At 44.9% G+C, this 25002-nt stretch overlaps 1 protein-coding gene across 1 annotated transcript in view; it reads left to right on the top strand.

Moving 5' to 3' along the window:
* LOC146404463 (uncharacterized) overlaps positions 1-25002 on the top strand; it is a 56435-nt gene that overhangs the window by 4062 nt on the left and 27371 nt on the right. Inside the window, exons 3-17 of the mRNA XM_085017172.1 lie at positions 192-265; positions 744-825; positions 7410-7480; positions 7940-8027; positions 9553-9623; positions 10095-10119; positions 10436-10506; positions 10960-11050; positions 12576-12646; positions 13118-13142; positions 13459-13529; positions 13983-14073; positions 16400-16525; positions 18271-18341; positions 19131-19221. Coding sequence (XP_084873298.1) covers positions 192-265; positions 744-825; positions 7410-7480; positions 7940-8027; positions 9553-9623; positions 10095-10119; positions 10436-10506; positions 10960-11050; positions 12576-12646; positions 13118-13142; positions 13459-13529; positions 13983-14073; positions 16400-16525; positions 18271-18341; positions 19131-19221 — 1119 coding nt within the window. The remainder of the gene's footprint in view (positions 1-191; positions 266-743; positions 826-7409; positions 7481-7939; positions 8028-9552; positions 9624-10094; positions 10120-10435; positions 10507-10959; positions 11051-12575; positions 12647-13117; positions 13143-13458; positions 13530-13982; positions 14074-16399; positions 16526-18270; positions 18342-19130; positions 19222-25002) is intronic.

Here is a 25002-nt window from a genome sequence, read left to right as displayed (position 1 = left end):
CATGTCTTTCCTGCTCTCCTCCTTTGCTTTCCTTCCTCCACTAAAGGGGCTGAACCTGCAGCAACTCAGTCCATACATATTATCCTCTCACACCTGTACACTCCCTCCCCATATCCTCACCAAGAAGAACTCCCTGAGTGATTCCTCAGCATCATGGTCAGTGTCCCGACAATTTCTCTGTGTCCCTCTAGCTCCCCCACCTCAGGATACAGTGGAGGAAATGCCCACCTTTGAGGTAGAAGAAGAGGCTCTTTCTGACATTGAGGTGAGCTCCACTTTCTTTATCTCAGATGAAAATGCAGCTTCATTTCTTTTTTCAGTCAAAGGCAGTTATAAAATTCAGACCATGTACGTTATAGCTGATGTATACAATTTCCTTGGTTGGGGCATGTTGAGGGAAAATCAACTACAACAGAGACCTGATTCATTAAATCTTTCCCCCAATGTTAGCATCAAATAACTACTGTCCTAAGAGCAGGCCCTTTCCCCAGCAGAATATTTTCCTCCTTGAAGGAGGAAAATTGTATGATATCTGTTTCAAATTGGACCTGAGAAGTCTTCCAGGAAATGCTAGATCCTTTCCCGCTGATGTCTTCTCAGGTTCCTTTGGGGACCATCAACTCAAGGGCAGTTTCCCAGTTAGTTTTCTGAGGACAAAGAGGGAACAAAAGACCTGTGAGCCCAGAGCACAGGAAGCTTAGATCCTCACACTGTCCTTGTTTGTGTTTTTTCTCTTGTTACAGAGATCGAATATTGTTACAGATATTCACATGTATTATGAGAAGGACACTCCACCGATGAACAATCAGGGTGAAGGAGAAAAAGGTGGGGCTTTCTTGCTGGCTTTGATGGGAGAGCCGCCAGATTCCGGGTTCTTGGTGGGAATGAGGGCTGGGTCTGTAGAGCAAGTGCCTGTTGCCCAGTGAGGAGCAGTGCCGGGTACTATGGTTCTGGAAGACACTTCATTACTGGGTCTCTGGGCATGTGGGTGTCTCGGTGTGAGCCTAGGTGATGTGATTGTGGATCTGCACATGTGTGATGTGTAGTTCTTCAGGATGTATTTCCTGCTTAGACAGTACACCCACCACCTTTCTTTAGGAAAAATCACCTTTGCACATCATCTCTCTTGTCACACCTGCATGCTTCACCACAGCTGTTCCCAGTTGGCTTACCATTCCCAATGCTCAGGCAGAGATGGTACTGAGACAGCTGGCCCAAGCTCTCGACCCCCTGAGTGGAGAAGCCAAAATGGGAACCAGGCGAGGGCCCCCATATGGTGCTCTGGACCCAAGACACTCACCTGTCCCTCAGCCAGGGAAACATCAATCATGGGGAAAGAAGTGGGGGGGGGGTGTCTCTGCTCCCTGTCCGTGTCTGGCAGTACCAGGGTCTCCAGAGGTCACAGACCTGCCCATTGTTATAAGGTGGCCTAAGTGGTCACAGAACCCAGGCAGCTCTGGGTGGACTTTACAGTCACATTGGCACAGACCTTGGTGGGAATGGCTCCTCCTCAGTTCACAGATTCTGAGAGGGCTGAGGCCCCCATGAGACAATGTAGGTCATGCACACTTTGTGTAGAAAAGGAACCCTTTGAGAAAAAACTATGATGTGATTGATAGCAGCTGGTTTTTAATGTAGGATTTCAGTAGAGCCAAATCTTCTACATTTGATTTTCTATAAGACCAGTGGTTTGTGAATCCGTTTATTAGCATACTTTTCCCTAAAGTGGAAATCAGCCCTCCACTGATTTAAAAAAAGAAGTTTAAACTTTTTTAAATGATTTTTCTTTTTTCCATTAGAGTTGATTTGCAGTGTTCTATCAATTTCTACTGTAGGGCAAAGTGACCCAGGCACACACATAAACACATCCTTTTTCTCACAATATCCTCCACCATGTTCCACCGTTAGTGACTATATGGTGTTCCCTCTGCTATACAGCAGGATCTCACTGCTTATCCACTCCAAGTGGAATAGTTTGCATTGCTTAACCCCAGATTCCCAGGCCATCCTACTCCCTCCCCCTTCCCCTCCGCTACCACATGTCTTTTCTCCAAGTCCGTGGGATTCTTTTCTGTGGAAAGGTTCATTTGTGCCGTATATTAGATTCCAGCTATAAGTGATATCATCTGGTATTTGTCTCTCTTTCTGACTTAGTTCAATTAGTAGGAGGGTCTCTAGTTCCATCCATGTTGCTGAAAATGGCATTATTTTGTTTTTCTATGGTTGAGTAATATTCTGTTGTGTATATATGCCACCTCTTCTGAATCCATCCATTAGTTGGTGGATGTTCAGGTTGTTTCCATGTCTTGGCTAGTGTGAATAGGGCTGTGGTGAACATAACAGGTGCATGTGCCTATTTCAAGGAAAGTCTTGTCTGGATATATGCCCAAGAATGGGATTGCTGGATCACATGCTAGTTCTGTATATAGTTTTCTGAGGTACCTGCAGAGTGTTTTCCATGGCGGTTGTACCAATTTACGTTCCCACCAACAGTGGAGGAGGGCCCTCTCTTCTCCACACCCTCTCCAGCATTTGTTATTGGTTGACTTGTAAATGATGGCCATTCTGACCGGTGTGAGGTGCTACTTCATAGTACCTTTGATTTGTCTTTCTCTAATAATTAGTGATGTTGAGCATTTTTCCATGTGCCTGTTGGCCATCTGGATATCTTCCTTGGGTAAATGTCTATTCCTAGTTCTTTTACCCATTTTTCAAATGGGTTGTTGGTTTTTTGGCTGTCGAGTTGTCCATGTGTTTTTGTATAATTTAGAGGTTAAGCCCTTGCCAGCTGCGTCATTCAAAACGATTTTCTCCCATTCCATAGGTTGTCTTTTTTTTTTTTTTAATGGTTTCCATTGCTGTGCCAAAGCTTGTCAGTTTGATTAAGACCCATTGGGACCCACTGGTTTATTTTTGCTTTTAATTCTTTTCCCTTACAGTCTGATGTAAGAAAACATTTGTAAGGTTGATGTCAGAGACTGATTTTCCTGTGTTCTCTTCTAGGATTTTGATGGTATCTTGTCTTACATTTAAGTCTTTAAGCCCTTTGGAGTTTATTTTTCTGCATGGTGTCAGGGTTTCATTGATATTCACGCAGCTGTCCCATTTTCCCAGCACCACTTGCTGAAAAGACCATCTTTTACCTGAACTTTTACATTCTCGCCTCCTTTGTTGAAGATTAATTGACCGTAGGTGTCTGGGTTTATTTCTAGGTTGTGTATTCTGGTCCATGGGGCTGTGTGTCTGTTTTGGTACCAGGACCACACTGTCTTGATTACCATAGCTTTGGAATATTGCCCAAAGTCTCCTGCTTGGTTTCTGTTCCTCAGGATTGCTCTGGCAATTCTGGCTCTTTTATGGGTCCATATAAATGTTTGGATCGTTGGTTTTAGTGTGGTGAAAAATGTCATGGGTAATTTGATAGTGATTGCATTGACTCTGTAGATTTCTTTGGGTAGGATGGCCATTTTTACCATATCCATTTATCCAACCCTGGAGCATGGAATATCTTTCCATTTCTTTGAATCCTCTCTATTTTCCTTGATTAATGTTTTATCGTTCTCACCATATGAGTCTTTTGCCTCCTTGCTCAGGTTTACTCCCAGGTATTTAATTTTCACGGAGGTGATTTGAAAAGGTATTGTATTTTTGTAGTCCTTTTCTGAGACTTCATTTTTAGTGTACAGAAAGGCAACTGATTGCTGAGTGTTAGTTTTGTGCCCTGCTACATTGCAGAATTTGTTGATCAGGTCAAGGAAATTTTGTGTGGAATCCTTAGGGTTTTTGATATTTAGTATCATGTCATCTGCATAGCGTGAAAATTTTACCTCTTCTCTTCCAATCTGGACACCGTTTATTCCTTTTGTTTGTCTGATTGCTGTGTCTAGGACTTCCAATAAGTATATTGAATAAAAGTCAAGAGAGTGGGCATCCTTGTCTTGGTCCAGATTTTAGTAGGCTGGCTTTCAGCTTTTCTCCATGGAGTATGATATTTGCTGTGGGCATGTCAAAAATGGCTTTGATTATGTTAAGGTAAGTTCCCTCTGTACCCACTTGGGTAAGAGGTTTTACCCTGAATGGATGTTGCACTTTTTCAAAGGCTTTTTCTACATCTATTGAGATGATCATGTGGTCTTTGACTTTTCTTTTGTTAATGTGGTGTATGCTATTGATTGATTTGTGTCTGGTGAACCATCCTTGTGCACCTGGGATGAATCCCACTTGGTCGTGGTGTATGATCTGTTTTATAGGTTGTTGGATTCGGTTGGCTAAAATTTTGTTGAGGATGCTTGCATCTATGTTCATCACAGATACTGGCCTATCATTTTCTGTTTTGATAATATCTTTGGTTTAGGTATTAGGGTGAGGGTGGCTTCACAGAATGTCTTTGGGAGTGTTGTTTCTTTTTCACCATTTTGGAAAATTTAACAAAGGATAGGTATAAATTCTTCTTTGTATGTTTGGTAGAATTCAGCTGTGAAGCCATCTGGTCCTGGACTTTTGTTTGTAGGGAGTGTTTTTATGACATATTCAGTTTCATTTGAAGTGATTGGTCTGGTCAGTTGCTCTGTTTCTTCTTGATTCAGTTTTTGGTGGGATGTAAGTCTCTAGAAGGGTGTCCATTTCTTCCAGGTTTTCAAATTTCTTGCCATCTAAATATTCAGAGTCTCCTCTCACTCTTTTTATTTTTTGTATTTCTGCAATATCCATTAAGATTTCTCCTTTTTCTTTTCTTATTTTGTTTATTTGGGTTTTTGTTCTCCTCACCTTGGTGAGTCTGGCCAGAGGTTTTTCGATTTTGTTACCTTGTCAAAGAACCAGTTCTTGCTTTTAGTGATAGTTTTCTATAGAAATTTTTTTCAATCTCTCCTTTATGGATTTCCTCTCAGGGCTTTATGATTTCCTTCCTTCTTTTGGCTTTAGGTTTTGTTCTTCTTTTTCTAGTTCATTTAGGTGGTGGGTAAAGTTGTTGATGTGAGGTTTTTCTTCTTTTTTGAGGAAGGCCTCTATCACTATGCCTTTCCCTCTAAGCACTGCTTTTGCAGCATTCCATAGATTGGAGTGGTTGTGTCTTCAGTATCAGTTGTCCTGAGGTATTTTTCTAATTACCTTTTGGATTTCCTCATTGACATGTAGAGTTTTTAGTAGCATGTTGTTGAGTCTCCACGGAGTCAGTTTTTTTCTGATTTCTTTCTCTGTGGTTGATTGCTAGTTTCATGGCATTGTGGTCAGAGAAGATACTTGAAATGATTTCTATCCTCTTAAATATGTTGAGGTTAGTTTTGTGCCCCTGAATGTGTCAGTCCTTGAGAATGTTCCGTGTACCCTTGAAAAGAATGTATCTAATTCTGCCTTTTTTTTTTTTTTGGATGTAATATACTGAAAATGTCAGTGAAGTCTAACTTTTTTATTGTGTTATTTAGGATCTCTGTTGCCTTATTGATTTTCTGTCTAGAGGATCTGTCCATTGATGTGAGTGGTGTGTTAATGTCTCCTACTATTAGTGTATCCCCATTGATTTCTTCTTTTATGGCTCTTAGTATTTGGGTGTGCATGGGTGCTCCTCTATGAGGGGCATATATATTGATGATGATAATATCCTCTTCTTGAATGACACTATTTTAACATTAAACACTGTCCTCCTTTGTCTTTCTACATGGGCACATTTTTAACATCTGCTTTGTCTGATAGGAGTATTGCAACTCCTGCTTTCCTGTCTTGTTCATTGGCATGAAACAGCTTTTCCCATCCCCTCACTTTCCATGTGTCCTTTGTCCTAAGGTGAGTCTCTTGTAGCTAGCACGTTGTAGGCTCTTGCTTTTGTATTCAATCAAGCACTCTCTGCCTTTTGATTGGGGCATTCGGTCCATGGACATTTAAGGCAATTATTGATACATATGCATTTATTGCCACTTTAAACCTTGTTTTCCAGTTGAGTGTGTGTTTGTCCTTTTTTCCTTTTTTTGGTTGTATGATTTCTATTTATGCTTGTGTCCCTTTCTTTTTAGTTTTTGTGAATGTAATGTTTGGTTTTGCATTGCAGTTGCCCTATTTTTCAGGCCTGTTAGCCCATTCCTCTATCTGCTAGCATGAGCCTGATAGTCAGATAGGCTCCCACACATTATAATAAAAAAGAGCCTATATATTCTTACTTTCCTTGCTTGCATTTTGTAATTTTGAATTCCTTTTTAACATCTTCATGTTTGTCCTTTTGCTTGTCCTTGTGTGGATCGTCTCTTTTTCAATAGTTTTTTTCTTCTTTTTACATCTGTGTACTGGCTTATTGAAGTGATTACATTCCAATTGTGATTTCCAGCATCTTGTTTTTCTTCGTGTTTATTTGGAGAAGCCCTTTCAGTGTGTCTTTTAGAATACTGCTGTATTCTTCTACCTTTTGCTTGTTGGAGAATTTCCTTATTTCTCCTTCTCATTTAAAGGATATTTTTGCTGGGCACAGTATCAAGCCTGAAGATTTTTCCCTTGTAGAACTTTGACTATATCTTGCCACTCTCTTCTGGCCTGTAGAGTTTCTGAATTGAAATCATCTGATCGCCTTATGGGCTTTCCCTTATAATTCGAGTTTTGTGTTTCTCTTGCTGCCTTTAGAATTCTCTCTTTTTCTTTTAATTTTGCTATCTTTATTGTAATGTGTCTTGGTGTGGGCCTGTTTGGGTTCACCTTGTTTGGGGCCCTTGGTGCATCCTGTTTCTTGATATCTGTTGCCTTTAGATTTGGAAAGTTTTCAGACATGATTTCTTCAAATATAGTTTCAATCCCCTTTTCTTTCTCTTCTTCTGGAATTCCTCTTATGCGTAGATTGGCACCCTGTGTTTTACCCCATAGATCTCTTATATTGTTTTCCTGTTGTTTCATTTGGTTTTCCATATGCTGTCCTGATTGGGTCATTTCCATTATTCTATCTTCCAAGTCCCTAATTCATTCCCCTGCATTATTCCTGCTGGTCTTTAATGCTTTTAACTCAGTTTGCATCTCTGCAAGTGAATTTTCTAATTGTTCTTGAGCTCCTCCTGATATTCTCTAGTTCCTTTCTAATGCAATCTGCTTTCCTTTTTCTATCTGCTCTTGAAAGAAAAATGTATGTCTTCTAGAGTCAGTTATTTGGGGAGGGAATCCTTAGAAGATGGAAAAGGTGGCGCATTCTTGCTGGTTTTAGTGTGGAGGGCCAGATGGATTCCATTTTTGTCCTTGGGAGTAGAATGACAGGTTTGCTGATGGAAAGTGACTTACAGGTAAAGGCGTGAGGCCAGGTACTCTAGTCCCAAGAAAAATCCATATTACCTTGAGTTGATGGAGGTTTGTCAGAAAGGCACTAGGTGTGTCTGTATGTGAAATGGCTAGTAGGATTCTTAGTATGTCAAAATCCTGACCCTTAATCTTTGTCCACATAGATGACCCTGAGGAAGCCATGGACAAGCTGACCAAAATTGAACCAAAAGAAGAATCCAACAGCTCCTCAAACGTTAGTGTGATTTATTTACCTGAGAAACAACATAGCTTCACTTCCAACATTTTTAATCAAATTCAACTCTGAAAGTGTACAAAGGTCAAATCAGTGGATAAGTAAAATTTTGCTGGGTTATATGAATGTTAACTGAATGTCTCCCCCAATGGATGACTGATTCAAAAGAACATTTAAAAAGTGACAAGAGCGGATAGAATGAGCAGGTGTGGTTGGGAGCATGGTTAGTAGCAGAGAATTGCTCTCCTTGAAAGAGAATTTGGTAACTTTGTATCAAAGAGCACATAAGAGTTTTTCCATGATAAATCGAAGCCTTTCTCCAATGATGCCTGTGTTTTTTCTTTGGGACCTGGGACTAAAGGAATTTTACATTTGGGTCTTCGACACACAGACAATGAAAAATCTTGAGTCTGTAGAGCACAGGAGGCTTAGATGCTGTCACTGTTTACTTTTCTCTAGATGCGGAATGAGGAGGACACCAACAAAGATGGGGAGGATTCAGAGGTCAACATTCCAGTGACGAACATTTGGGGTGAAGAAGAAGATGGTGGGTCTTCCTTGCTGGCATTGGTTGGGGAGTGGCCAGATCCTGGGATGCTTTTGGAAAGGGGGTCGTCTGGGATGTTGAGCAGGCAGCTCTTTCCCAGTCATAGTGATGGGCAAGTCATACTCGCCCTGGACACAAGTCTATCCTGTAGATGGTGCTTTGTGGTAAGATACGAGGCCTGGGAAGTGAGGTCCACATGTGAGCATGTGTGGTGTGAGCTTGTGGTTCCCCAGAACCTCTTGCCTGTTTCCACCACAAAGAGACACGTCAGCTTCGTGGAGGACAAATCCCACCCCCTCTGAAGAGCTTCTCTGCATTCATGCATTCTCCCTTGACCACTGCTGCTCCCCAGTTGGCTTAATGTTCCCATTGCTCAGGTGGGGAGGGTGCCGAGCCAGGTGGCCCAAGCCCTTGACCTCCTACATGGAAAAGCCAAAGGGGGACCCCGGCCGGGTTCCCCATGGGGTTGCTCTGGAACCCTGACCTGTGCCTCTCCCTCAGCAGGGAATCCTCAGTCACGGAGCCCTGAGGGGTGAGGGTCCCTGTCCCCCATCCATGCGTGGGCATAGCAGGGACTCCAGAGGTCCTGTAACACCTGCCCATCTCGAGAAGGTGGGCGGTCGGCGCTGGTGTCTTTGCTTCCACTTGGCCAAAACAGATCAGAATCAGGGGAATGTTTTCTCGTGTTGGATGGTGTCACGTTAAGGCTTCCAACTGCCCACCCGAGGTGGCACACACCCAGGGGCTATTGCACATAAGAGCTCAGGGTGAAACTCCATCGTCAGCCTGGTGTCCGGCACCATGGTACAAAAACTTCTGCAGTGCTGGGCGAGAAGGAGTCAGTGCTCAGTCTTTGTGTCTCTCTGTGACAAACTGTCCCACTCGTCATAAGGCTCCTATGAGTGCGGGTAGCCTTTCACTCAGGGGACATGCACACCTCATGTAGAAAAGGGAGACTGGGAGAGCAAGCAGGATGTGACTGAAAGTGGCTGTTATTGATGGTAGGGTTTCCATGGAGTCACGTCATCTATATTTGATTTTCTTTATGACAAGTGGTTGGTAAATACAATTACCAGCATACTTTCCTGGAATTGAAATGAGCCCTCCAGGACAGTTTAAAGTTTTAATCAACAACAATGTCTTACAGAAGATGCAATGAGTGCAGTAAAAACAACAGTGACTCTTGTGGCGCAGATGATCTGGGAAGAAGTCCAGCAGACCCTGGCCATTTAGCAGATGTCTGGGTCCCTACGCTCCCAAGAGAGCTTGCCTTTGCATGTCTTTGCCCATCGATGAGGGTCCCCTTTGCTAGAAAGCCACAGCTCTGGTTTCCTGTCTTGCCTGCCCTTCTCCTTTGCGTTCCTTCCTGCACCAAAGGGGCTGGCCCAGCAGCAGCTCAGCCCACACTTACCAGCCATGCACATCCATTCACTGACTCCCCACATCCCCCTCATCAAGAAAAACTCCCAGCGGGATTCCTGAGCATCACGCCCAGTGTCCTGACAGTTCCTCTGTGTGCCTGCAGATATCTCCGAGATAGCGCTGGATGATGTGCCTTCGGTGACAATGGTGGGACGGCCTCCATTCGCTCCGCGGGTAAGTTGGGTTTTTAGTCTGAGCTTGCAGTGTTGCTTTATTTCCCCTTCATGGACATTCAGTTATGAAAACCTGAGCATGCACGTTCCAGACAATATGGACGATTCTGAGGGGTGGGACTCCCTGTCAAGCGTGTTTGTTGCCAGCTCCCGATGCCTGGTTCCGCAGGACAGTGCAATAACAACACCTGTGCCAACCTGCAGAGGACAGAGCTCTTTCTCCAGAAGCATTTTTTCCTCGAGGGAAAGAGTTCTGTCATTTCCAACTGACATGGCCTTGGACATCCCTTCCTCTAGGACAAGTTCTTGCCTTTCTCCCTGAGGAGGGTTTGCTCTGCCTTTGCTGGGTTCTCTGGACTCCACTGCCGTTGTGCATTGGGGTTTCTGCTGTCACCAAGTGAAGGAAAGGCCTGTGCAAATACATGACCTTGTGGTCTGATCCTCATGGCACTTTCTCCTCTTGTCATTGCAGGTGGCCTTCATGGTGAACAAAACACGTATGTATGCTAGAAGCACTCATCTGGGGGGAGGGGCACCTTAGAACATGAGGAAGGTGGCACTTTCTTGCTGATTTAGTATGGAGCGCCAGATGGTTTCCAGTTTTGTCCTTGGAAGTAGCGTAGAAAATTTATTGCTGGAAAGTGACTTACAGGTATAGTCATGAGACCAGGTACTGCAGTCCCAGTAATAAACCATATTACCATAAGTTGATGGAGGTTTGTTTGCAAGGGACCTGGGATGTCTATATGTCAAATGGCTGTTAGTATTGTGAGTGTGTCAAAATCCTGAGCCTTTATCTGACCTACCTCATAGATGACACCGAGGACCCTATGGAGAAACGGCCCAGCATCAATGCTCAAAAAGCAGCTCTCTACTCCGATCAGGTAATTACTTTTTACTTATTTGAGAAAAGTATATTTTCATTTCCTGCTTTTTGAAAGAATTCAAATATGAACATCGAAAAGTTCAACAGAGGGCATACTTAGGATTATCCTTGGTTAGATGCATAGTGAATGACTATCTATCTCAAGGCATGAATGTTTCTAGATGTCATTAAGCAAAAGGAAAGCAGCCTTAAGAAGCTGGCTGAGGGCAATATTATCAGCAGAGAATTGCCCTCCTTGCAAGAGATTTTGGTGATTTGGGGTCAAAGTACACATAAGAATTCCTCCACAGAGATTTGAAGCCTCTGTCCAGGATGACCTCTGTGTTCTCTTTGGGACCATGGACTCAAGGCGTGTTTCCCTTTTGGGTTTTGATGGACAGAAAGACCATGACAATTCTTGTGTCCACAGAGACCAGGAAGCTGAGATTCTCACACTGTTTTCTTGCACTAGATGATGACCAATGGTATGACTAATAATAATGCAGTGACGTCAGAGATCACGACTCCAGTGACGAACAATCGGGGTGAAGAAGAAGAAGAAGGTGGGTCTTCCTTGCTGGCATTGGTTGGAGAGTGGCCAGATCCTGGGATGCTTTTGGAAAGGGGGTCGTCTGGGATGTTGAGCAGGCAGCTCTTTCCCAGTCATAGTGATGGGCAAGTCATACTCGCCCTGGACACAAGTCTATCCTGTAGATGGTGCTTTGTGGTAAGATACGAGGCCTGGGAAGTGAGGTCCACATGTGAGCATGTGTGGTGTGAGCTTGTGGTTCCCCAGAACCTCTTGCCTGTTTCCACCACAAAGAGACACGTCAGCTTCGTGGAGGACAAATCCCACCCCCTCTGAAGAGCTTCTCTGCATTCATGCATTCTCCCTTGACCACTGCTGCTCCCCAGTTGGCTTAATGTTCCCATTGCTCAGGTGGGGAGGGTGCCGAGCCAGGTGGCCCAAGCCCTTGACCTCCTACATGGAAAAGCCAAAGGGGGACCCCGGCCGGGTTCCCCATGGGGTTGCTCTGGAACCCTGACCTGTGCCTCTCCCTCAGCAGGGAATCCTCAGTCACGGAGCCCTGAGGGGTGAGGGTCCCTGTCCCCCATCCATGCGTGGGCATAGCAGGGACTCCAGAGGTCCTGTAACACCTGCCCATCTCGAGAAGGTGGGCGGTCGGCGCTGGTGTCTTTGCTTCCACTTGGCCAAAACAGATCAGAATCAGGGGAATGTTTTCTCGTGTTGGATGGTGTCACGTTAAGGCTTCCAACTGCCCACCCGAGGTGGCACACACCCAGGGGCTATTGCACATAAGAGCTCAGGGTGAAACTCCATCGTCAGCCTGGTGTCCGGCACCATGGTACAAAAACTTCTGCAGTGCTGGGCGAGAAGGAGTCAGTGCTCAGTCTTTGTGTCTCTCTGTGACAAACTGTCCCACTCGTCATAAGGCTCCTATGAGTGCGGGTAGCCTTTCACTCAGGGGACATGCACACCTCATGTAGAAAAGGGAGACTGGGAGAGCAAGCAGGATGTGACTGAAAGTGGCTGTTATTGATGGTAGGGTTTCCATGGAGTCACGTCATCTATATTTGATTTTCTTTATGACAAGTGGTTGGTAAATACAATTACCAGCATACTTTCCTGGAATTGAAATGAGCCCTCCAGGACAGTTTAAAGTTTTAATCAACAACAATGTCTTACAGAAGATGCAATGAGTGCAGTAAAAACAACAGTGACTCTTGTGGCGCAGATGATCTGGGAAGAAGTCCAGCAGACCCTGGCCATTTAGCAGATGTCTGGGTCCCTACGCTCCCAAGAGAGCTTGCCTTTGCATGTCTTTGCCCATCGATGAGGGTCCCCTTTGCTAGAAAGCCACAGCTCTGGTTTCCTGTCTTGCCTGCCCTTCTCCTTTGCGTTCCTTCCTGCACCAAAGGGGCTGGCCCAGCAGCAGCTCAGCCCACACTTACCAGCCATGCACATCCATTCACTGACTCCCCACATCCCCCTCATCAAGAAAAACTCCCAGCGGGATTCCTGAGCATCACGCCCAGTGTCCTGACAGTTCCTCTGTGTGCCTGCAGATATCTCCGAGATAGCGCTGGATGATGTGCCTTCGGTGACAATGGTGGGACGGCCTCCATTCGCTCCGCGGGTAAGTTGGGTTTTTAGTCTGAGCTTGCAGTGTTGCTTTATTTCCCCTTCATGGACATTCAGTTATGAAAACCTGAGCATGCACGTTCCAGACAATATGGACGATTCTGAGGGGTGGGACTCCCTGTCAAGCGTGTTTGTTGCCAGCTCCCGATGCCTGGTTCCGCAGGACAGTGCAATAACAACACCTGTGCCAACCTGCAGAGGACAGAGCTCTTTCTCCAGAAGCATTTTTTCCTCGAGGGAAAGAGTTCTGTCATTTCCAACTGACATGGCCTTGGACATCCCTTCCTCTAGGACAAGTTCTTGCCTTTCTCCCTGAGGAGGGTTTGCTCTGCCTTTGCTGGGTTCTCTGGACTCCACTGCCGTTGTGCATTGGGGTTTCTGCTGTCACCAAGTGAAGGAAAGGCCTGTGCAAATACATGACCTTGTGGTCTGATCCTCATGGCACTTTCTCCTCTTGTCATTGCAGGTGGCCTTCATGGTGAACAAAACACGTATGTATGCTAGAAGCACTCATCTGGGGGGAGGGGCACCTTAGAACATGAGGAAGGTGGCACTTTCTTGCTGATTTAGTATGGAGCGCCAGATGGTTTCCAGTTTTGTCCTTGGAAGTAGCGTAGAAAATTTATTGCTGGAAAGTGACTTACAGGTATAGTCATGAGACCAGGTACTGCAGTCCCAGTAATAAACCATATTACCATAAGTTGATGGAGGTTTGTTTGCAAGGGACCTGGGATGTCTATATGTCAAATGGCTGTTAGTATTGTGAGTGTGTCAAAATCCTGAGCCTTTATCTGACCTACCTCATAGATGACACCGAGGACCCTATGGAGAAACGGCCCAGCATCAATGCTCAAAAAGCAGCTCTCTACTCCGATCAGGTAATTACTTTTTACTTATTTGAGAAAAGTATATTTTCATTTCCTGCTTTTTGAAAGAATTCAAATATGAACATCGAAAAGTTCAACAGAGGGCATACTTAGGATTATCCTTGGTTAGATGCATAGTGAATGACTATCTATCTCAAGGCATGAATGTTTCTAGATGTCATTAAGCAAAAGGAAAGCAGCCTTAAGAAGCTGGCTGAGGGCAATATTATCTGCAGAGAATTGCCCTCCTTGCAAGAGATTTTGGTGATTTGGGGTCAAAGTACACATAAGAATTCCTCCACAGAGATTTGAAGCCTCTGTCCAGGATGACCTCTGTGTTCTCTTTGGGACCATGGACTCAAGGCGTGTTTCCCTTTTGGGTTTTGATGGACAGAAAGACCATGACAATTCTTGTGTCCACAGAGACCAGGAAGCTGAGATTCTCACACTGTTTTCTTGCACTAGATGATGACCAATGGTATGACTAATAATAATGCAGTGACGTCAGAGATCACGACTCCAGTGACGAACAATCGGGGTGAAGAAGAAGAAGAAGGTGGGTCTTCCTTGCTGGCATTGGTTGGAGAGTGGCCAGATCCTGGGATGCTTTTGGAAAGGGGGTCATCTGGGATGTTGAGCAGGCAGCTCTTTCCCGGTCATAGTGATGCCCTGGTGGTACATGCCCTGGACACATGTCTCTTGTGTTGATTCCTTGGGTTGTGACACATTAGGAGGGACAGGGAGTGAGGTCCCTGTGTGCGCACATGTGGTGTAAGCATCTGTTTCCTCATGAGCTCGCTCCTATTTTTACAGAAAATACACCTCTCAACTTTCCTTAAGACACATCCCATCACCTCCGCATACCACCTCTACAGGCATGCACTCATCCCTCACCGCCACTGTTCCCAATGGGGCAGAGACCGTTGGCCCAAGCTCTTGACCTCCTACGTGGAAAAGCCAAAGTGGGACCCAGGCTGGGTTCCCTATGGGGATGCTCTGGACCCCCGCCTTGCACCTCTCCCTCAGCCAGGATTTGATCATTCATGGGGAGCATGGAGCGGGGAGGGCCCCTGCTCTGTGTCTATGCCCGGGAATACCAGGGTCTCCAGAGGTCCTGTTGATGCTGTGCATTTTAAAAGGTCCCTGCCAGTGCTGCTGTCATTGCTTCAACACAACCAAAGCAGACAGGAATTGGAGAGGCGTCGTCTTGTATTGGACGGTGTCACCGTCATTCTTACGTTTGGCCACCCTAGGAAGCACACACCCAGGCGATGTTGCAAGTGAGAAACTCGGCAAATGAAAAACTCTCCTCAGGTTGTATGTACAAGTAACTGTAGCAAGATACAAGCATGTGACAAATTGGAAAATTACTTCTATTATGCATCAAAAATATTAGATTTTGTGAGGAGACAAACTGAATAGGGCACTGCAGAATAGCAGTCGACATGAAAGATGAAAATATTCACCCTGGTTATAATAAGCTCGAATCTCGCATTTTGAAATGGTTTGATCTGCAAATGTCTAGTGACTCAGGAAGAGTAGAAATGGAGGGGTATGATCATTGAAACAGTAATGGGACTTCTTTAAGTTCTCCACCTGCTGGCTTTTTGGCTCTCCCCCCTGCAGGGGTTTGCTCTCAACTCCTCCTGGGGGGCAGGTCATTCTCTCTCATAGGAAATTATGTTCTTAATCAGAGAGTTATGTGGGAGCCTGGGATTCAATTTTGGAAATGAAAAGGTTCCTCTGAGAAGCCAAGCTTGTCCACGGAAACACGCTTTCTGCCAGAAGCAGTTGGACCCATCCTGTGCAGGGTTGACTTCCCCCTGAGAGTTGTATGATGACACATCACCATGGTAATGTGCTTATGCACTTCTTGCCTCATGGTCAGACTGTCACTCTGTGGCCTGAGAGGTTCGTATGTGGTGGCCAGTGTGAAGCTCTCACTTCATGGCTCATGCTTTAGGAATGGGCAATCTCAATTGTTGTGCCAAAGGTGAGTTTACATTGATCCCCTGGTGGCTGTTCCTTCAAATGGGCTCACTCACTTTTTCACATGCATTTTTCTTCTTAGATATTTCTTGTCATTTCTACCACTCTGAGTTATGTATAGAGTTATAACTTCCACCTTTGTTGTGTTAATTAATATGTCTGGTCCACCTGCCTCAGATTCATCACTCGTCATTGTTGTGACCCTTGGACTGTCACTTCGTTACTCCTCATGTCGGTCCTGTTTGCACTTCCTCACCTGCAACAGGACTGAGTATCAGAGGAGATGAAAATAGATACTGTCCATCAGCTGCACAGCATCGATCCCATGAAGATGCTGGGGCATAAGCTTCCACCCTTCCTGACTTGAGGCATCCATTTACCCTCTCTGGCTTCAACCACCACTGAGTGTCTGGCTTACTCTTGCCACCACTCAAGGATGAACACATACGGAGCATTGACGGGGCACCCGTCCTTCCTTTTTCTAAAATGTTACCCGTACTTCATGAAGTCGTCCTCATAACATCGTACTAAAAGTCAGCCAGAAGACCATTTCCACCTCTTAGAACAGGGCATCGATCGAGGCACTTAGGGATCTACAACCCTTTCCCCAGGTTCATGATTCTTCTAAATGTGTTTGAACCAGACCATTAGGCACGATCACTCTACTTTCCTGTGTTTCTAGAAGGTCTCAGTTAAACAAAGGCATTTGTTCCAAACTCCTGTCTTTCGGTTGTTTTAAACTGCATGATCCTTCTAAGTCTGACTTTGATCCAGGCAGCACTCCTGGGCAGCTGGTGAGCCAGGGGACCAAAAGATAAAATGGAATAAACGAGTACGAATTTCCCTATGGTCTTCTGACAGCAAGATGTCAACTGTCCTCCCTGTTCTGATAGATTGCATAGGATGCTGCTTCCAGATTCAAAGAAACAATGGACAGAAGTCACAAAGATCAACCCCTGGTTGCATCAGAAAGTTATTCTCCCGGCGCCACAAGCGGGTACACCCAGCAGGTGGGCCAGGTACATGGAGATTTTCTCATTAAGTGCATGCAAGGATAAGTTTTCTTTCATGTCCCCTGTATATGAATGAACGAGGAAGTATTATGTGATATCCTGTGTGTGTGTGTGTGTGTGTGTGTGTGTGTCCAAATTGAAATATACTTAGTCAGGTGGTGGTGTAATACCTGTGGAAATAAAACTACTTTGAAATCTCAATAGCTGGTTGATGGTTAAGAGTGAAGATGATCTCTAGCTAGGGTGTAGATGATAACCGGCTTTTGGACATTAGCTGATATGTCTCCCTCAGGGAGACCATGTTTCCAGATGTCTTTCAATTATTAGACATTGTTTAGACCTGGATTGTGTGGACAAAGAGGTCAAATGACACAGACGGTTCCTAAATCCCAGCACTCCAGGTCCAGTCATTGGTGGTACCTTTATTACAATTAGTGGAACACTGTGGATACCTTTTTATTAATGAAACATCTATAGTTTGCCTTAGGAGTCATACTTGGTGTTCTTATAAGCTCTGCTCTTTGACAGATGCGCAATGTGATTTCTCACCACTGTAGCACAGAGAAATCCATACCCGAATGCTCCCTGGCATATTTCTCCCAGGAGTCCAAAGATGGGCAGTACACAAAAGGCTTTGATGAATGTGATGACGAATGAGATGACTGGCAAAATGAAGTGCAAAAGATACTCCGAATGAGCTACCCTTTAGCCACAGAGTGGCATTAAAGCTCGAAATATGTTAGAGTAGGGGTGGACCAGATAATACAAAAATCTATTGTGGTGAGTGAAATAAGGCAGGCACAGCAAGACAAATATCATGTAATTCTGCTTGTGTAGGCAAATTCCTATTAACAGAAGTAGAAATTACCAGGGCCTGGCGGCAAGGGGAAGGTGAGTTATGATGGGTCATGTCGGGCATGATGACAAAGGTGTGGGTGTAGGTAGGGTTGATGGGTACTAAAGCATGTGGAAGTCAAAAAGGCTACGGGACTGTATGGTTAACAATTGTGTGAAGGACAAATATTATATCTGTGCCATCACGCTAAAGGAAGTAAAAAAAATAATCAAGGAGAAGAGATGCTGAACAGAAGCAGGGCATGTGAATGTGTGGAGATGAAATGGTCTTGTAACCTTTCAAGAAGTAGTGGGAATCGCCCTGGGATGTAAAATAGGCTGGAGGAGTCATTGGACTCTGTCCTTGGAACATAGCATGAATTATTTTTGTTTTGTTATGCTATGTGTTTACGGCCACACCTGTGGCATACGGACGTTCCCAGGGCAGGGATTGACTCAGAGCTGTACCCAGACATGGCAACACCGGATCCAGGCCACATGTGCACACTACACTGCAGCATGCAGCAACCCTGGATCCTCGAGCCCCTGAAGGAAGCTAGGGAGTGAACCTGCATCCTCACAGAGACAGCTTTGTGTCCTTAACACACTGAGCCACAGTGGGAGGTCCGCAGAACATGAATTTGGAATTTACCTTTTTTCAAATGGCCTACATTGAGTTGATTGTGTTGGCTTTAGCTAGGAAGCTTAAAGCTCCCCTTCTCATTATGTCAAGGAACCTCCCCTTGGCCAGCCTCGTCCCACTGGAGTGGTCGGCCAACAGCACGGGGGCCCATACTTAATAATCTCCCATCCTTCCCCTCCCTCCCTGTGTTCACACACCACTCCCCAACAATGCTGCCTGAATAATTCCTGAGCAGCATCACCAATATCATGACCCTTCATCTGTGTCCTCCTAGAAAAAATGGAGGAATTCCAGGCAAAGCTGCCCAGCATCACAGGAGAAGTAGAGGCTCTAACTGGCTCCATGGTAAGTGCCTTTTATTATCTGAGATCAAAGCATAACTTCATTTCCTCAATTTTTCTTTTTTCTTGTTGCTTCTCTCTCTCTCTCTCTCTCTCTCTCTCTCTCTCTCTCTCTCTCTCTCTCTCTCTCTCTCTCTCTCTCTCTTTTAGGGCCACACCCTCAGCATATGGAGTGTCTCAGGCTAGGGGTCTAATCAGAACTACGGCTGCCAGCGTACCCCACAGCCACAGCAAATCTCGATGTGAGCCGAGTCGGTGACCTACACCACAGCGCATGGCAACACCAGACCCTTAACCCACTGAGCGAGTCCAGGGATCAAACCTGCAACCTCATGCTTTCTAGTCAGTTTTGGTTCCACTGTGCCAAGACGGGAACTCCAATTTCCTCCTTTTGTCTACCAATTTCAACTATGAAAGTCTACACTGCTCAAATCAGTGGAGACCTACATTTTTCCTGGGTTGGATGCATGTTGACTGAATGTCTCTCCCAATGTGTGACTGATTGAAAAAATGACAATAGCCTTTAGAAACTGCAAGTATGGCTGAGAGCAATGTTATCAGCAGAGAATTGCCCTCCTTGCAAGAGATTTTGGTGATTTGGGGTCAAAGTACACATAAGAATTCCTCCACGGAGATTTGAAGCCTCTGTCCAGGATGACCTCTGTGTTCTCTTTGGGACCATGGACTCAAGGCGTGTTTCCCTTTTGGGTTTTGATGGACAGAAAGACCATGACAATTCTTGTGTCCATAGAGACCAGGAAGCTGAGATTCTCACACTGTTTTCTTGCACTAGATGATGACCAGTGAAACGACTAATGATAATGGTGTGACTTCGGAGATCACGACTCCAGTGACGAACAATCAGGTTGAAGTTGAAGAAGAAGGTGGGTCTTCCTTGCTGGCATTGGTTGGAGAGTGGCCAGATCCTGGGATGCTTTTGGAAAGGGGGTCGTCTGGGATGTTGAGCAGGCAGCTCTTTCCCGGTCATAGTGATGCCCTGGTGGTACATGCCCTGGACACATGTCTCTTGTGTTGATTCCTTGGGTTGTGACACATTAGGAGGGACAGGGAGTGAGGTCCCTGTGTGCGCACATGTGGTGTAAGCATCTGTTTCCTCATGAGCTCGCTCCTATTTTTACAGAAAATACACCTCTCAACTTTCCTTAAGACACATCCCATCACCTCCGCATACCACCTCTACAGGCATGCACTCATCCCTCACCGCCACTGTTCCCAATGGGGCAGAGACCGTTGGCCCAAGCTCTTGACCTCCTACGTGGAAAAGCCAAAGTGGGACCCAGGCTGGGTTCCCTATGGGGATGCTCTGGACCCCCGCCTTGCACCTCTCCCTCAGCCAGGATTTGATCATTCATGGGGAGCACGGAGCGGGGAGGGCCCCTGCTCTGTGTCTATGCCCGGGAATACCAGGGTCTCCAGAGGTCCTGTTGATGCTGTGCATTTTAAAAGGCCCCTGCCAGTGCTGCTGTCATTGCTTCAACACGGCCAAAGCAGACGGGAATCGGAGAGGCGTCGTCTTGTATTGGACGGTGTCACCGTCATTCTTACGTTTGGCCACCCTAGGTAGCACACACCCAGGCGATGTTGCAAGTGAGAGCTCAGAGTGCACCCACATCCTTAGCCTGGTGTCCAGCACCATTGTACAAACTCGCTGCCCATCTGGGTGAGAAGGACTCCGTGCTCCCTCTGTGTTTCTCTCCATGAAGTAAGCCCCTCTTGCTGTAAGGCTCTTGTGAGTGTGGACATCCTTTTGTTCAGGGCCCACGCACAAAATGAAGCCTGCAGAGAAACTGTCATGGGATGGATAGTGGCTGCTATTAATGGTTGGATTAGAGCATTGTCATGTCTTCTATTTTTGATTTTAAGATCAACGTATTGTGAATCCTTTCATTAGCATACTTTTCCTAGAAATTATCCCTCCAGTAAAGTTTTAACTTTTTAAATGATTTTTTATTTTTTCCATTATACTAGGTTTAAATTTTTCTGTTAATTTCTACGGTGCAGGAAAGTGATCCTGTCACGCACAGGTGCACACACGTGCGCGTGCGCGTGCACATACACACAGGCATGCATACATTTTCTCCCATTATCCTCTATCACGTTCCTTCGTGAGTGACTGGATATTGTTCCCTGTGCGATCCAGTGGGCTCTCGTTGCTTATCCAGTCCAGATGCAATGGTTTGCATCCCTTAAGCCCAGAGGCCCAGTCCATCCCACTCCCTCCCTGTCCCTGTTGGCAAGCACAAGTCCCTTCTCCAAGTCCTTGAGTTTCTATTCCGTGGAAAGGATCATTTGTGCTGTGTATTAGAGTCCAGGTATAAGTGCTATCGTATGGGATTGGTGTTTCTCTTTCTGAGGGACTTTGCTTAGTGTGAGCGTCTCTAGTTCCACCCACTTTGGTGCAAATGGCACTATTCCTTCCTTTTATGGCTGAGGAGTATCCCATTGTGTATCTATCCCACCTCCTCCTAACCCATTCACCTGTCGATGGACATTTAGGTTGTTTCCATGTCTTGGCTAGTGTGAGGAGTGCTGCTATGAACATGCGGGTGCAAGTGTCTCTTTTAAGTAGAGCTTTGTCCGGATAGATGCCCAAGAGTGGGATGCGGGGCATATGGAAGTTCTATGTATAGATTTCTAAGGTATCTCCAAACTGTTCTCCATAGTGGCTGTACCAGTTTACATTCCCAGCAACAGTGCAGGAGGGTTCCCTTTTCTCCACAGCCCCTCCAGCACTTGTTATTTGTGGATTTATTAATGATGGCCATTCTGACTGGTGTGAGGTGGTATCTCATGGTAGTTTTGATTTGCATTTCTCTTATAATCAGCGATGTTGAGCATTTTTTCATGTGTTTGTTGGCCATCTGTATATCTTCTTTGGAGAAATGTCTGTTCAGGTCTTTTGCCCATTTTTCCATTGATTGATTGGTTTTTTTGCTGTTGGGTTGTATAAGTTGTTTATATATTCTAGAGATTAAGCCCTTGTCAGTTGCATCATTTGAAACTGTTTTCTCCCATTCTGTAAGTTGTCTTTTTGTTTTCTTTTGGGTTTCCATTGCTGTGCAAAAGCTTTTCAGTTTGATGAGGTCCCATGGGTTTATTTTTGCTCTAATTTCTATTGCTTTGGGAGACTGACCTGAGAAAATATTCATGATGTTGATGTCAGAGAGTGTTTTGCCTATGTTTTCTTCTAGGAGTTTGATGGTGTCCTGTCGTATATTTAAGTCTTTCAGCCATTTGGAGTTTATTTGTGTGCATGGTGTGAGGGTGTGTTCTAGTTTCATTGCTTTGCATGCAGCTGTCCAGGTTTCCCAGCAATGCTTGCTGAATAGACTTTCTTTTTCCCATTTGATGTTCTTGCCTCCCTTGTCAAAGATTAATCTTGCCCATTTTTCAAATGGGTTGTTTGTTTTTGCTGTTGTGTTGGAAGTGTCTTGATTTGTGTGTGTGTGTGTGTGTGTGTGTGTGTGTGTGTGTGTGTGTGTGTGTGTGTTTTAGATGTTAGGCTGCTGTCAGTTGCATCACTTGAAACTATTTTCTCCCATTCCATAGGCTGTGTTAGTTTTTATGAGTTCCTTTGCTGTGCAAAGGCTTATGGGCTTGATTAGGACTCATTTGTTTAGTTTTGCTTTGGTTTCTTTTTCCTTGCACTCAGTGTGACCTACGGAAATGCTTTGATGTCAGAGAATGTTTTGCGGACATTCTCCTCCAGGAGTTTGATGGTGTCTTGTCTTAGGTTTCAGTCTTTAAGCCGTTTTGAGTTTCTCTTTGTGCACGGTTTGAGGGTGTTTTCCAGTTTCATGGATTTTCATGTGGCTGCCCAGCTTCCCAGCACCACTGGCTGAACAGACTGTCTTTTCCCCATTTTACATTCTTGCCCCCTCAGTTGAAGAATAATTGACCGTCGGTTTGGGGGTTATTTCTGGGTTCTGTATTCTGTTCCAATGGTCTGTGTGTCGGTTTTGGTACCTTTACCACACTGTCTTGCTTACTGTAGCTTTGTAATATTGACCGAAGTCTGGGAGAGGTGTGCCTCCTGCCTGGTTTTTGTTCCTCAGGATTGCCTTGGCCATTCCGGGCCTGTTTTGGTTCCGTGTAAATGTTTGGATGGTTTTGTTCTACTTCTGTGAAAACTATCCCAGGTGGGGATGGCATTGAATCTGTAGATTGCTTTGCGTAGAATGGCCATTTTTAGGATATTCACTTTTCCAAGCCAGGAGCATGGACTATCTCTCCCCTTCTTTGACTCCTCTTCAACTTCCTTGAGTCATGTTTTATTGCTCTCGGTGTAGAGGTCTTGCAGCTCCTGGCTCAGGTTGGTCCCTAGATAGTTAATGCTTTGGGTTCTTCCTTGGACCCCTGCTTGAGTGGCTAAGAGGAAGGCTGTCCCCTTCCCTGGAGTGAACACTGGGGGAGGTGTCTCCTTGCAAGCCTGGGGAGGGCAGCCTTCCTCCTGTTCCTTGGTCCTCTGCAGCTACCCGTGTGCACTCCAGGCCCCTTCTCCATCGCCTTGTCTGCCGCCTCTCCTTGTTTTGTCTTCTTTGTTTCTCATTTACACAGGGTCCTTTTTCTCATGCGTCCTCACATGACAAAAACTAAAAAAGAATAAAGAGGAGAAGGGGAGAGCTCTCTTCTTCCTAGAGGGACTGCACCCTCATAAACTAATTGCCTCCCAAAGGCCCCACCTCCCGGTACCATCCCACTGGATGTTGGCGTTCCAACATAGCCTCCGCTTAGGAGGGAACACAAAGATGCACGCCATAAGCACAGTAGCTTATGCTACTTATAGGCAGTGGGATTTGGTTAGGCTGTTCACGATACGATGCATGTAGCAGTGATGGTCTCCAAGTTGGCCCTGTTCCATCATTTTTACATCATTTATCTTGATGCATCATTACTATTAGTCACCAACTTTTAAAAACATTTGTGGAATCAACTAGAGGAAGATTCCCTCCCCCCCACACACACACACACAAATAAATAATCCACTATGTGGCTTGGTCAAAGGAATGCCTAATCTACCTGGCAAACTGACTCTATATCCAAACTCAGTGAATTCTCCACTACCGAAATCAAGAGTTGGACATTTGCAAGTTTCTTTTAATCACAAACTGAACGTGCCCCTCTTTGCCAGCAAACACCTACCAGTTCCTTTTGGGATAAGTAGGCACTTTGTACCGCACATCTAAACTGTTAAAATGGATGAATCATTGGTGCACCATCACTCTCACATCCAATATGTTCTGAGATTTTTATTTGAGACACACATTACCGTGCGTGCTTTACAAAACATTCTGCTCATTTTGGGAATGGACTGGGATATTTCTGGCTGTCCATAACTTCTAGGGGAAAAGTTGTATCCGCTTCCTAAAAAACTGATTGGCCCTTTGACATGCATGTTCAGACATAGTCACAAGTGTTTAATAGAAACATTTGTCTCAAAAGCCCCGTACTTATGTTCCTAAGTAGTAAAAGCTTTTCTTCAGGGCGTCTTTAATCCTTAGTATGAATAAAAGTCGTAATATTCTTCCTCCTTTCCTTTCTCAAAGCCAGAAATTACAAAAATAATTACTAATTTTCTTTCTCTCTTTCTTTTCTTCTTTCTTTCTTTCTTTCTTTCTTTCTTTCTTTCTTTCTTTCTTTCTTTCTTTCTTTCTTTTTCTTTTTTTGGCAAAAGAAAAAGAAAAAAAAAACTCTCCTCAGGTTGTATGTACAAGTAACTGTAGCAAGATACAAGCATGTGACAAATTGGAAAATTACTTCTATTATGCATCAAAAATATTAGATTTTGTGAGGAGACAAACTGAATAGGGCACTGCAGAATAGCAGTCGACATGAAAGATGAAAATATTCACCCTGGTTATAATAAGCTCGAATCTCGCATTTTGAAATGGTTTGATCTGCAAATGTCTAGTGACTCAGGAAGAGTAGAAATGGAGGGGTATGATCATTGAAACAGTAATGGGACTTCTTTAAGTTCTCCACCTGCTGGCTTTTTGGCTCTCCCCCCTGCAGGGGTTTGCTCTCAACTCCTCCTGGGGGGCAGGTCATTCTCTCTCATAGGAAATTATGTTCTTAATCAGAGAGTTATGTGGGAGCCTGGGATTCAATTTTGGAAATGAAAAGGTTCCTCTGAGAAGCCAAGCTTGTCCACGGAAACACGCTTTCTGCCAGAAGCAGTTGGACCCATCCTGTGCAGGGTTGACTTCCCCCTGAGAGTTGTATGATGACACATCACCATGGTAATGTGCTTATGCACTTCTTGCCTCATGGTCAGACTGTCACTCTGTGGCCTGAGAGGTTCGTATGTGGTGGCCAGTGTGAAGCTCTCACTTCACGGCTCATGCTTTAGGAATGGGCAATCTCAATTGTTGTGCCAAAGGTGAGTTTACATTGATCCCCTGGTGGCTGTTCCTTCAAATGGGCTCACTCACTTTTTCACATGCATTTTTCTTCTTAGATATTTCTTGTCATTTCTACCACTCTGAGTTATGTATAGAGTTATAACTTCCACCTTTGTTGTGTTAATTAATATGTCTGGTCCACCTGCCTCAGATTCATCACTCGTCATTGTTGTGACCCTTGGACTGTCACTTCGTTACTCCTCATGTCGGTCCTGTTTGCACTTCCTCACCTGCAACAGGACT

This window comes from Sus scrofa, chromosome 3 (assembly GCF_054392235.1).
Source record: "Sus scrofa isolate SSC_HxYL_T2T_F1_AM1 chromosome 3, Sscrofa_HxYL_maternal_Yorkshire_Landrace_v2.0, whole genome shotgun sequence".
NCBI classification, from domain to species: Eukaryota; Metazoa; Chordata; class Mammalia; order Artiodactyla; family Suidae; genus Sus; species Sus scrofa.
Note: the sequence above shows the minus strand (reverse complement) of the source record. Positions and strands in the feature narration are given on the sequence as shown.